This window comes from Mustela nivalis, assembly GCF_964662115.1.
Source record: "Mustela nivalis genome assembly, chromosome: 4".
Classification (NCBI taxonomy): Eukaryota; Metazoa; Chordata; class Mammalia; order Carnivora; family Mustelidae; genus Mustela; species Mustela nivalis.
In genome coordinates this window covers 16,768,385-16,782,032 of record NC_139023.1, presented here as the reverse complement: position 1 = coordinate 16,782,032, position 13,648 = coordinate 16,768,385, and the positions used below count along the sequence as shown (strand labels likewise).

General features: G+C 35.9%; 1 protein-coding gene across 1 annotated transcript in view; it reads left to right on the top strand.

Moving 5' to 3' along the window:
- The window catches only part of LOC309863791 (uncharacterized protein), a 171,687-nt gene that overhangs the window by 146,911 nt on the left and 11,128 nt on the right, over window positions 1-13,648 (top strand). The window contains exon 5 of the mRNA XM_082728968.1: window positions 11,285-11,435. Within this exon, the coding sequence (XP_082585094.1) occupies window positions 11,285-11,435 (151 nt within the window). The remainder of the gene's footprint in view (window positions 1-11,284; window positions 11,436-13,648) is intronic.

The window sequence follows — 13,648 nt, the reverse complement described above, 5'->3', positions numbered from 1 at the left end:
CTCCATAGTGTATATGGAACACATCTTCCTTATCCATTCGTCCATTGAAGGGCATCTTGGTTCTTTTCATAGTTTGGCGACCGTGGCCATTGCTGCTATAAACATTGGGGTACAGATGGCCCTTCTTTTCATGACATCTGTATCTTTGGGGTAAGTACCCAGGAGTGCAATTGCAGGGTCATAGGGAGTTCTATTTTTAATTTGAGGAATATCCACACTGTTCTCCAAAGAGGCTGCACCAACTTGCATTCCCACCAACAGTGCAAGAGGGTTCCCCTTTCTCCACATCCTTTTCAACACATGTTGTTTCCTGTTTTGTTAAATTTGGCCATTCTAACTGGTGTAAGTTAGTATTCTGTGGTTTTAATTTGAAACTCCCTGAGGGCTAGTGACGATGACCATTTTTTCATGTGTCTGATAGCCATTTGTATGTCTTGATTGGAGAAGTGTCTGTTCATATCTTCTGCCCATTTTTTTGATATGTTTGTCTCAAGTGTGTTGAGTTTGAGGAGTTCATTATAGGTCCGGGATATCAACCTTTTGTCTGTACTGTCATTTGCAAATATCTTCTCCCATTCCGTGGGTTGCCTCTTTGTTTTGTTGACCATTTCCTTTGCTGTGCAGAAACTTTTGATTTTGATCTTATTGATTCTTTCAAAAAACCAGCTTCTAGTTTCATTGATATGTTCTACTGTATCTCTGGTTTCTATCTCATTGATCTCAGCTCTAACCTTGATGATTTCCCTTCTTATGTGTGGAGTTGGTTTGATTTGTTGTTGATTCTCCAGTTCTTTAAGGTGTAGAGACAGCTGGTGTATTCTGGATTTTTCAATTTTTTTGAGGGAGGCTTGGATGGCTATGTATTTCCCCCTTAGGACCGCTTTTGCTGTATCCCATGGGTTTTGGACCAAAGTGTCTTCATTCTCATTGGTTTCCATGAGTTGTTTCAGTTCTTCTTTGATCTCCTGGTTGATCCAAGCATTCTTAAGCAAGGTGGCCTTTAGCTTCCAGGTGTTTGAGTTCCTTCTGAACTTTTCCTTGTGATTGAGCTCCAGTTTCAAAGCATTGTGATCTGAGAATATACAGGGAATAATCTCAGTCTTTTGGTATCGGTTGAGTCCTGATTTGTGACCCAGTATGTGGTCTATTCTGGAGAAGGTTCCATGTGCACTTGAGAAGAATGAGTATTCTGTTGTTTTAGGGTGGAATGTTCTGTATATATCCATGAGGTCCATCTGGTCCAATGTGTCATTCAATGCTCTTGTTTCTTTATTGAATTTCTGCTTCGATGATCTATTTCTGAGAGAGGCATGTTAAGATCTCCTACGATTAGTGTATTCATATCAATATGACTCTTTATCTTGTTTAACAGTTTTCTTAAGTAATTGGCTGCTCCCATATTGGGGGCATAGATATTTACAATTGCTAGATCATATTGGTGGATAGTCCCTTTAAGGATTATGTAGTGTCCTTCTGTATCTCTGACTATATTCTTTAGTTTAAAATCTAATTTATCTGATATGAGAATCGCTACCCCAGCCTTCTTTCGAGGCCCATTGGCATGAAAGATGCTTCTCCATCCCTTCACTTTCAGTCTGGGTGTATCTTTAGGTTCAAAATGGGTCTCTTGTACACAACATATGGATTGGTCCTCTCGTTTTATCCAATCTGCAACCCTGTGCCATTTTATGGGCGCATTTAGGCCATTCACATTAAGAGTGATTATTGATAGATACGTTTTTATTGACATCGAGTTACCTTGGAAGTCTTTCTTTCTGTAGACTGTCTCTATATTTCTGTTCAATGCTATTCTTAGGATTTTTCCTCTTTTATAAAACCCCCCTTAATATTTCCTGCAGTGTCTGCTTGGTGGTTGCATAGTCTTTTAAGCCTTGCCAGTATTGGAAACTCGTTATCTCTCCATCCATTTTGAATATCAGTCTTTCTGGATAAAGTATTCTTGGCTGTATGTTCTTCTCATTTAGTGCCCTGAATATATCTTGCCAGCCTTTTCTGGCTTGCCAGGTCTCTGTGGACAGGTCTGACATTATTCTGATGGGCTTTGTTTCCAACTTTTTAAAAAAGGGATATATTTTATTTTGGGGAATTGCTTTTTTGTATTTTTTTCTTTGAAAATTTCTTAACCACAAATTTTATAGATTTTATTTTTTGAAATATCAATTAATCATATGTTGAAACACTTTGAACATCAAATTTTTTACTGTTTTTATTGTTTTAGGCTTTTTACTCTGGGACATAACCTTAGCAATTTTTTTTCTAAATCATTGTGCTTTTGAGGTTTACAAATAGCACTCTCAACTCTGTGATTGTTACATTATATCTTTTTTATTTTTTTAGAATTTTATTTATTTATTTGGCAGACAGATCACATGTAGGTAGAGAGGCAGGCAGAGAGAAAGAGCGAGAGAGTGGGGGAAGCAGGCTCTTTGCTGAGCAGAGAGCCTAAAGCAGGACTAGATCCCAGAACCCTGAGATCATGGCCCAAGCCATGATCAGGTTTAACCCACTGAGCCCCCAGGCACCACAAATTACGTCTTTTTAAAATGGATTCAATACCATATATGTAATGAGAATATTACAGCTATCACTAAAGTTTTATCTCTCTTCAATTTCCTGTGTTTGTTTTATTTTTTAAGATCTTATTAATTTGAGAGAGAGACGGAGAGAGATAAGAGTGCGTAGAGCAGATGAGCAGTGGGAAGGGGCACAAAGGGAGAGAGAAGCAGACTCCCCACTGAGCAGGGAGCCAGATTCTGGGCTCAATCCCAGGACCCTGAGATCATGACCTGATCGGAAGGCAGATGCCTAACTGACTGAGCCACCCAGATGCCCCTTTTGTTTTGTTTTACTTCTTTTTCTTTTACTTTTTGTTCTACATATTTTTTTTACTTTGTTTTAGGTTTGTACTCTATACTTTCATTAAATATTTGGCATTCCTTTTAAGTATTTCTTTAAGAAGCATTAAAACCAGTCACTGGAAACTCTACGATCATGAGTATGTTATTTGTAACAATAATTCATCAACAAATTTTGGGTCTTCCCCTTTCGATAACATAAGAACCTCTTAACTAAGAAAACTTTCATTAATTCCTCATATCTCTAGAAGATATGTTTTTCCCTTGTCTTCTTCTGTGCTTTTATTTCAGGGTATGTACCAATTTTACTTCAAATTCTACATAGAATAAAACTGTTACCTGCAAGATTGGAGTTTATTTACAACAGTAAACTGGACAAGGAAAGACATTTGGGGACATAAATCTTTAGATAATTTTGACCAGTTCTTCTATTTTCTTTATGATGCTTTCCTTCAACCATTCACATTTCATGATGCTTTCTGTATCTGCACCTGTCCTTGGTTCTGTGACAGGTTGGCATAATCTTATTGGCATTCCCTCTATAGATACTTTGTATTTATTCCTTAGTTTTGCTAACTTCTCTATAGACTATGAGTCAAGAGTCTTATAAACTTTCCTTTCTATTTGTCATTTAGGTTATGCATTTTATTTCTCTACTCAATTTTAAGTGAACTTAGGTAAATGAAAAAGCAAACATACTGAAGATAGGTTCAGTTCCCCACTTTGAATGGAAATCAATGCTGTCTTTCTAACTTAAAATTTTTGGTTTTCCTTGATTTCCCAATCTTGTAATGTTTCTGTATATTTTGTATTTTTGTCTGATTATAGTCACATCTTGTTATAATAGATAGTAAGGAAGAAATCTGGGTAAATTCACTATTTAAAAGGTGATTGCAGAATTTGAGTGCAGATGTATTTGTTTGTTTATTTATTTATTTATTTATTATTTAAAAAATATTTTTAAAATTCATTTCAAACACAGAGAGATAACAAGCATGAGTAGGGGGCAGGAGAGGAGGAGTGGGACAAGCAGACTTCCTACTGAGCAGGGAGACCCATGCAGGGCTTGATCCCAAGACCCTCGGATCAGGACCTGAGTCCAAGGCAGACACGTAATGAACTGAGCCACACAGATGCTCCTGGGTGCAGTTTTAAAATTATTCCACTTAAATGATTGATTCAGTTAGCATTTAATGCCTAAGAAAACATTCCAAAATATAATATCTTAGAATAATCACTTTGTAGCCTATGAATTTGTAGGTGTTTAATTTTGTTTCAGGTTGACTGCATTCTTCTGGTTTGAGCTTAACTCAACTATTGTTTGGTACCTCAACTGGAGACACCTAATTTCACATCTTCCAGCAACGTATCGGGCCTAGTTTACATAATGGTGGGAGAGTTTAAGGAGCAGCAAGTGTATAAACTCCAATGGATAAGCCAACACTTACTATGTGTATACATTTTACTGTCCCATAATATTTCCTTATTGTCCCATTGACTAAAGCAATTACATGATCAAGACTAAATTCACAGGGTCGAACAGTAGACTTCACTACTTTGTATAAGATGTTGCAAAGTCATATTGCAAAAGTAGAATACAAAAATTTGGTGGTTATTTTTCCATTTAAAACAACTGGGTATTTTATAAGAAAACAGACATTGTTATCAACTAGTCTTAAAAAGAGAAGTAAAATTTTCTTGCACTTATTTGCTGGTAACCAAGCCAAACCTGTTAAGATTTTTCATATAGAACTCTGTATAATGTGGGGATATTAATAGTATTCACAATTATAACCCACAGTCTATTATAAGTGGCTAATCTAGGATAAAAGACAATAAACTAATATTTAGAACCACCATCCTTATAAGTATTTTTAGGCAAACTTAATATTTAATTCCCAAAGTGTATTGCAGTGAAAATTAAATTCATTTTTGTAGAATAAAATCATAAGGAAATGCTTATTCAGAAAATCTGAAAATTGATCACAGAGACAGTTTCTCTTTACCTTTTCAATATAGATGGAGTAAACGACTGCAAGAGGCATTCCTTTACTCTGTTTCAAGCATAACACAAGAGAAAAGTGAGATCTGAAATGCTAGTAAGTTATAGGATAGCAGGTAAAAAGTTTCCTCCTTAGTTATAAGTGCTACTTTATTTTTTAAAGTATTTGTTAAAATGGTATATAGAAATAAAATATTGTGTGCTCTGTTACAGTGTTTCTTGGGAAATATATATGAAAATGATGAGGAAAGGAAACTATTAGGTAGACATGTATCCGTGGAAATAGAGATCAAAATAATATACACACTTGTCACTTAGTTGTAGAAAATACAATATATCATACAGGTATAAAAGCAATATATCTATAAAAGTCAATATGTTCATGTTAGGATGTTGTTAATTTTGCTTTATCTTTTTGTTTTAAACTTTTTGCTAAAGATTATATAAAATATAAACCTAAGGAAAGATCATCCAATGATTAAGATATATATTTATTTCATCATGTAAATGGAATTATATGATATTTTCTCTTGTTTGTCTGACTAATTTCACTTTATATAATACCCTGAGGCCCATCCATGTTTTCATGAATGGCAAGTTAGATATAGATGTAGGTATAACACCACATCTCTTTAATCCATTCATCTACGGATAAACACTTAGTTGCTTCCATACTTGGCAATCAGAAATAATGCTGCATTAAACAGTGGGGTGCATGTATGTCTTCAAACTAGTCTTTTTGTTTTATTTGTGTAAATATCCAGATGAGAAGTTACTGGATTGTATGGTATTTCTTTTCTTTTCTTCTTCTTCTTCTTTTTTTTTTTTTTTGGTTTCTTGTTTCTTTCTTTTTCTTTTTATTTCTTTTCCTATCTTTTCCTTTCCTTTCCTTTCTTCTCTTTCTGTCTTTCTTTTTTAGATTTATTTATTGGAGAGAGTGAGCAAGAGGGAAAGGCAGAGGGAGAGGGAAAGAGAATTATTATTATTATTTTTTTTTAAGATTCCAACTATTTATTTGAGAGAGCAAGAGCCAGTGGGCATGAGCTGGGTGAGACAGCAAGAGCTAGGTGAAGGGCAGAGGGAGAAGCAGACTCCGTACTGAGCAGGGAGCCCTAATGTGGGGCTCAATCGTGGGGCACCAGGATCATGACCTGAGCTAAGGCAGACACGTAACCAACTGAGCCACCCAGGCACCCAGGGGAAAAGAATCTTAAGCAGACTCCACTCTGAGGACAGAGCCCAGTATGGGGCTTGATCTCAAAACCCTGAGATTATGAGCTGAGTGGAAACCAACAGTTGGTTGCTTAACTGATTCCAGTACTCAAGTGCCTCCTGGACTGTATGATTATACATATATATTTAAATTTTTTATTTTTTATAAACATATATTTTTATCCCCAGGGGTACAGGTCTGTGAATCACCAGGTTGACACACTTCACAGCACTCACCAAAGCACACACCCTCCCCAATGTCCATAATCCCACCCCCTTCTCCCAAACCCCCTCCCCCCAGCAACCCTCAGTTTGTTTTGTGAGATTAAGAGTCACTTATGGTTTGTCTCCCTCCTAATCCCATCTTGTTTCATTGATTCTTCTCGTACCCACTTAAGCCCCCATGTTGCATCACCACTTCCTCATATCAGGGAGATCATATGATAGTTGTCTTTCTCTGCTTGACTTATTTCGCTAAGCATGATACGCTCTAGTTCCATCCATGTTGTCGCAAATGGCAAGATTTCCTTTCTTTTGATGGCTGCATAGTATTCCATTGTGTATATATACAACATCTTCTTGATCCATTCATCTGTTGATGGACATCTAGGTTCTTTCCATAGTTTGGCTATTGTGGACATTGCTGCTATAAACATTCGGGTGCACATGCCCCTTTGGATCACTACGTTTGTATCTTTAGGGTAAATACCCAGTAGTGTAATTGCTGGGTCATAGGGCAGTTCTATTTTCAACATTTTGAGGAACCTCCATGCTGTTTTCCAGAGTGGCTGCACCAGTTTGCATTCCCACCAACAGTGTAGGAGGGTTCCCCTTTCTCCGCATCTTCGCCAGCATCTGTCATTTCCTGACTTGTTGATTTTAGCCATTTTGACTGGTGTGAGGTGATATCTCATTGTGGTTTTGATTTGTATTTCCCTGATGCCAAGTGATATGGAGCACTTTTTCATGTGTCTGTTGGCCATTATATATTTTTTAAAATTTTTTAGAAACCTCCATACTACTGGCTGTACCAATTTACATTTCACCCATAGTGCATAAATTTTCCCTTTTCTCCATATCCTCCCTAACACTTGCTATTTTTTGTTTTTTTTGATATTAGTCATTCCATCTGGCATGAGATGATATCTCAAGGTAGTTTTGATTTGTATTTCCCTAATGATGAGTGATGTTGAGCATTTTTCCTGTGTCTATTAACCATCTGTATATCTTCTTTGGAAAGGTGTCTATTCAGGTCCTCTGACTATGTTTTAATTGTATTGTTTAATTATATTGTTAAGACATAATTAACATTTTAGAATGCAAGCATTATGGAGGACAAAGCAATCAGATAATCCAAAATTACTTTTCATTGTAATATAAAAAACACTACATTGGTATGAAAGGTTAGGCACATGTGAACATACAAATAATTACAAAATCAGTCCTTTTGGTGATCTAGAGAACTGTAGGACTCTAAGTGAGATCTCCCTCAAATAACACACAGTGATATCACAACCTATTTTCTTTATGAACTGAGTCACTCCATAACAAAAGCGATATTAAGAATGACCTAATAGTGATGAATTATACCTTAAGTACTCATATTCATTTCTAATTTAAAAATTACATATGGAAGCAAAAAGGAAAATATTTAAGAGCTATCAAGTGCACTTATTAATGAAATATATCTCTGTTAGATGAACTATAACCAAAATGGTGTTAGTATTTAAATTCTATAGTCATAAAGTTTTGTTTTTGTTTTTGATTTTTTTCCTTGCTATCTCCAATGCCTAAAAGACTGCCTGACATGCAATGAACAACACATTTTGAGGGAAAAAAAATCAATCTTTTCTGTATATGTACTTTATCATTTTGCAAATCTAACTTACATGTAAAACCTTATTCAAAACTCACTTTAGATGGATCAGTTTAATATGACTGATTAATTGTTTTTTTATTGAACTTCAGGTTTTACATTGCTAATTTTTTTAGTTTTACTTGTCAGTGTTTCCACTGTTCTGTATCTGTACACCGTCCTGAGTTGTAGTACCATTAATTCTTCTGTTAGGCATCTGAAATGAAGCTGGACTTACCTGCACAGTGATTGGTACTTCTTCAACTTCAATGTTAAGAAATCATTTATCTTTGACTATCTTGTCATCACTTGATTTATGGAGGGAAAGAAAAAAAAAATGGTCTTTAGGTAGAAAAGAACTTTTAAGGCTGCATTTTTTTTTTTTTTTTTTGCAAAAAAAAGTCTACAATTTTTTTTTTTTTTTTTTTGCAAAAAACCTCTGCTTTTTTGGTGTGTTTTTAAACATCAGTAATGAGGTAAATTGTGAAAAATAAACTGCACATATTGAATAGTAATATGCAAATATAGATGTAGATGTGGATAGCTCTGAAATCATCCATATGATCAAAACATGAAGTGTATCTATCATCTCCCCAAAATTCCCTCCCTCCTTTAATTTTTCCCAACTCCCTTCTGCATTTTCAAGCCACCATTAATCTGCCTTCTCTTGCTATATATATATATATATTCACATTTTCTAGAATTTTATTTAATTGGAAGCATGCATCATGTACTCTCTGTTTATTTTTCACTTTATGTCTTTCTTACTGTCTTGTTAGTGTTGTAATTCCCTTCTTCCAGGAGTACTAGTCTAAACTTTACTATTTGTCATCTATACTTAAAATTATAAATAGAAAATTAGTTAGAAACAAAAAGTGTAGCACTTCCTACTGAAAGTACAAATTTTAAGTAAATGTAGATACATGACTACGAAAAAAGAAAAGAAATATAACTTCCAGAAATCAACACTGTAGAGATAGTTAGCAAACTTCTTTACTTGATGAAATCACAAGAGTTTGTGTTGAGGAAATTTTTATTTATTATAACATGAATTCAGACAGGTTTCTACTTTTCAAGTGTTTGAAGTAAGATATAGATATTAATCAGAGAACCCCTGGAGAGTATCTATTGAAATTTCTTCTTTTAAGATTCATTGATTCCACAACTCGCTAGTTTGTATTTAGCCTCATGAATCAGGATAGCCTTGGGAGCTTTTGGGAATGCTAATCAACACAACTCTTAAGACTTTGTAGTTTCAAATTCTTCAAGGTGTGCCTTTCATAAGCAATTTTTTTTCTAAATGAAGATTCAACAGTGCATTTGTGCAGACACAGACTGATACCCAACCCTCCCCGTCTTCTCCCCCAACCCACAACACACACACCATATACCCATTACTTCATTACTCATTTAAGTTTGGGACAAGTCTGAATTACTTATGCCAAAGATACAAATGCTATTTGATTATCATGACCTAGTATGCAACTGCCTCCAGACCAAGACAGAACACCTCACTGTGGGAAATGAAGTAACCATGTAGACAGAATGTCTACTGAAAGAGTCATAATGTAGACCAAAAATGGTATGCTTAGTTGCACCCACCGACTATCTAACATGGGATAAAAGCAGTACATTCAGGATTTATCATAAGCAGAGAAAGAGGGCAAATGCGATGAACAAATGACAGGGGCTAGGATTTTATACTACTTGCAATCTAATATGTTAACTTGTTACTGTTTCATTGATATAGACAGAAGAACAAAACTCCTGACATGTAGGAAAGGAGTTTTTCCTTCATGGAATAGTAAGAAGCATGAGATTCTTGTTACCATTGACTCCTCTTATCCCCCAAGTCCAGGAAGAATGATGGAGAAAGGAGGGGATTATTGCACACACTGTGCACCATCACAGCTGAAAAACACTGAAGTTAACACTCTTAAAAATGCTCTTTTTAAACAGTCTTTTGAAAGCAAGCTTCACCTTTGTTCTGGGAGAAATATTACTTCAACCTTCAAGGTTCTTCATTGTAAACACAATCTTGAGAAATGGCCCAAGTCAAGAGTGGTCATGATCTTGTATTCTGGTCATTCTCAGGAAAAGATGTAGAAGCATTAAAAATCCATGGAATATTGTATCTTCAGTTAGCAAGTGGTCCAGTACCCCATGTCATCTACCACAGTTTTGCCAAGGGTCCTCTCTCAGCTCACAGTTAAACCACATGTGGCAGTTCTTTCTGACCAGTTGACAGATGAAGAAAAAGAATAGTTTTGATTCATATATCAGTTAATTTATTATATAGACTTTTTAAAAAAATGGGCTGCTATTATAAAATCTCAAAATTCATTTGTATGTCTGAAAGACCTGTGAGGAGAAAAAAAAAATATCTTCCAGGTCAGCCTAGCTCCAACCAGTGAATATATAGAAAGAGAAGTGACCTAAAGTAAGACTATAATCTGATTCAGAGCCATTGGTAAATAGCTTAGCACGTTAATCAATGGCCTAAAAGAGAAAGATTGAATGGTGGCTTGAAGGTCCACAGGGAAGACATACAGGACATATAAAAAATTACAGAAAGCATGAACTTGTATCACACATCCACCATATAGCATCCAACATAGAAGAGATGCAAGTAGGCACAATGTCTTGTCAAAAGCTGGTATCAGATAGTCCCCCAATACAAATAGCAGTGTGCTCATAAACAGAGTAGCCATGGTGACAAGGATGGAGAATATTTTTGAGCCCAAGAACATGGACTCTTACTCAAGGGTAATCTAATTACTGAGACTCCATTGTGTACTACTTTCCCTCAACATGGGCCAATACAAATGCTGAGACTTCAATATGACACCATCTCTCAAAATGTTCTAGGAGACACTTTGTGATAAAGTGCTTATATTGATTCTTTCCACACGGAATGGGTAATGATTTATCTTGACTGTGAATGAGGCTATTCAGCATATGGATTTATTTTTCTGCCTACAGGGTCTTAGCTAGCACCACTTTCTGAGAGCTTGCTTAGGGTTTACTCCAGAATTCCAGGAACCACCAGAATCTGGAAGAAACAAGGGAGAATTTTTGCCTAGAACATTTATAGGCAGCCTGGCCCTGCCCACACCTTCATTTCAGACTTGCAGCCTCTACAACTATGAGATGATAAATTTCTGTTATTTTAAGTCACCAGTTTATAGCAATTTGTTACCATAGCTCTAGCTAACTAATACCCACAGAGGTGCTAGCCCAGATTAGAGGAACTTCCAATGAATGAAGCTGAAAGGTGACAGGTATTAATTGCCATTTTGAGATTAGCTGTGATAGTTTCTCCTATGTATCTTTTTGCAGTTTTCCCAGAAAGAGCCTCACCAGTATCCTGGAAACAGTTCCCTCAACTCAATAAAATGAGTTTGACTACTCCAAGGAAAGGTCATAGTGGATATGTTCATGCCCAAACCAGATCCTTTTTTATACTGAAATGCTTATTCTTTCATCTGAGGTTAGTGTTGTTGGTTTTGTGCTATAAACAAAACTTCCATGAGAATTGTTCTTGGTTGAAAAGATTTGCCTTGCCAAGATCATGTTTTTCCCTTCATGATGCTGCTTGCATACAATGACAGGTACATATGTGGTACAGAGGCCCAGATCCCTTGCCTTAAGGTGGGACAACTCTGAAAGTTATTTTAGGTCCAGAATGGTCCATGAGATGGTGTTTGCATCAAAGCTCAACCTTTCATTATGCTCAGTTTAATATCTTTTACACTCTCAAATGTGTATTTGCCAGTACATTTATACATCTTTATCTCCTTGCTTCCCAGGAGATCCAACATAACAAGTTAAATTTCACATTTTACTTAATGCTTTTTGACAGAACAGCATTATTATTTATTTAAGCTAACCCATGTAGAAACAACCATCTAGTAATCTACATTTTTAACATAATTTTAATAATGCTAAAGTTTTTTTTAATAGAAAGCAAATAATTTGTAGATGTTATTCATACTATATTTTCCATACCACCATATTATCAGCATTTAAATCTTTTTTTTTTTTACAATTTTATTTATTTATTTGTCAGAGAGAGAGAGAGAGAGAGAGTACAAGCAGGAGGGACAGCAGGCAGAGGGAGAAGCAAGATCCTCACTGAGAAAAGAGCCCAATGCAGGGCTTAGTTCCAGGACACTAGGATCATGACCTGAGCCGAAGGCAGACACTTAACCAACTGAGCCAGCCAGATGTCCCAGCATTTTAAATATTTTTACTTCACTTACTGGTGGGTAAATATATAGGGAATATTCTGATGTTGGGCCATACTCTCTGTAACCCTATCTCTAAACTATCCATATATTGTACAACATCCAGTTTTTAGAAACTGGGAAGAACTCTGAGGGTAATGACTTATTTTTAGCTATATTATTAAGACTTTAAAATATTCAAAGAGATAGATTCTCTAGCCTTGTATGGGAGAAGGAAGAAAAATAAAATCAGATGTTCTTTTTGGCATACCATTATGTATGCCTCCACTCTGTGGCTTATTTTCTAGGAAAAACAAAAATCACTGTCAATCTGAAGATTTTTATTTTCATGATTTTATTGGACAGTCTCCTGTGATTATTTTACAGTGAGTAGTATACAATGACTTCCAGGATTGCCATACTTGCATTAAAGTGGTGAATACATTGGCTTTTGTATAAATGTACAAATCAAAACAGTAAACATATTTGCAACAAAGTCAGTTTATTTCTCAAATTATTTATTTTTTAAAGTTTTTTTAAATTTAATTTTTTTTTCTCAGTGTTTCAAAATTCATTGTTTATGCACCATATCCAGTGCTCCATGCAACATGTGCCCTCCATAATACCCACCAGCAAGCTCACCCCACCCCCTCTCCAAAACCCTCAGTTTGTTTCTCAGAATCCACAGTCTCTCATGGTTTGTCTCCCCTTCCAATTTCCCCCAACTCACTTCTCTTCATCTCCGAATGTCCTCTGTGTTATTCCTTATGCTCCACAAGTAAGTGAAACCATACGATATTTGACTCTCTCTGCTTGACTTATTTCACTCAGTATAATCTCCTCCAGTCCCAACCATGTTGATATAAAAGCTGGGTATTCATCCTTTCTGATGGAGGTTTAGTACTCCATTGTATATATGGACCATATCTTCTTTATCCATTCATCCGTTGAAGGGTATTTTGGTTCTTTCCACACTTTGATTACTGTGACCATTGCTGCTATAAACATTGGGATACAGGTGGCTCTTCTTTTACTACATCTGTATCTTTGGACTAAATACCTAGTAGTGCAATTGCAGGGTCATAGGGTATCTCTATTTTTAATTTATTAAGGAACCTCCACACTGTTTTCCAAAGTGGCTTCCAACTTACATTCCCACCAACAGTCTAAGAGGGCTCCCCTTTCTCCACATCCTGTCCCACACTTGCTGTTTACTATCTTGTTGATTTTGGCCATTCTAAGTGGTATAAGATGGTCTCTCAATGTGGTTTTGATTTGAATCTCCCAGATGGCTAATGCTGATGAACATTTTTTCATGTGTCTGTTAGCCATTTGCATATCTTCTTTGGAGAAGTGTCTGTTCATGTCTTCTGCCCATTTTTTGACTTATCTGTTTTATGTGAGTTGAGTTTGAGGAGCTCTTTACAGATCTTGGATATCAGCCCTTTGTCTGTAATGTCATTTGCAAATATCTTCT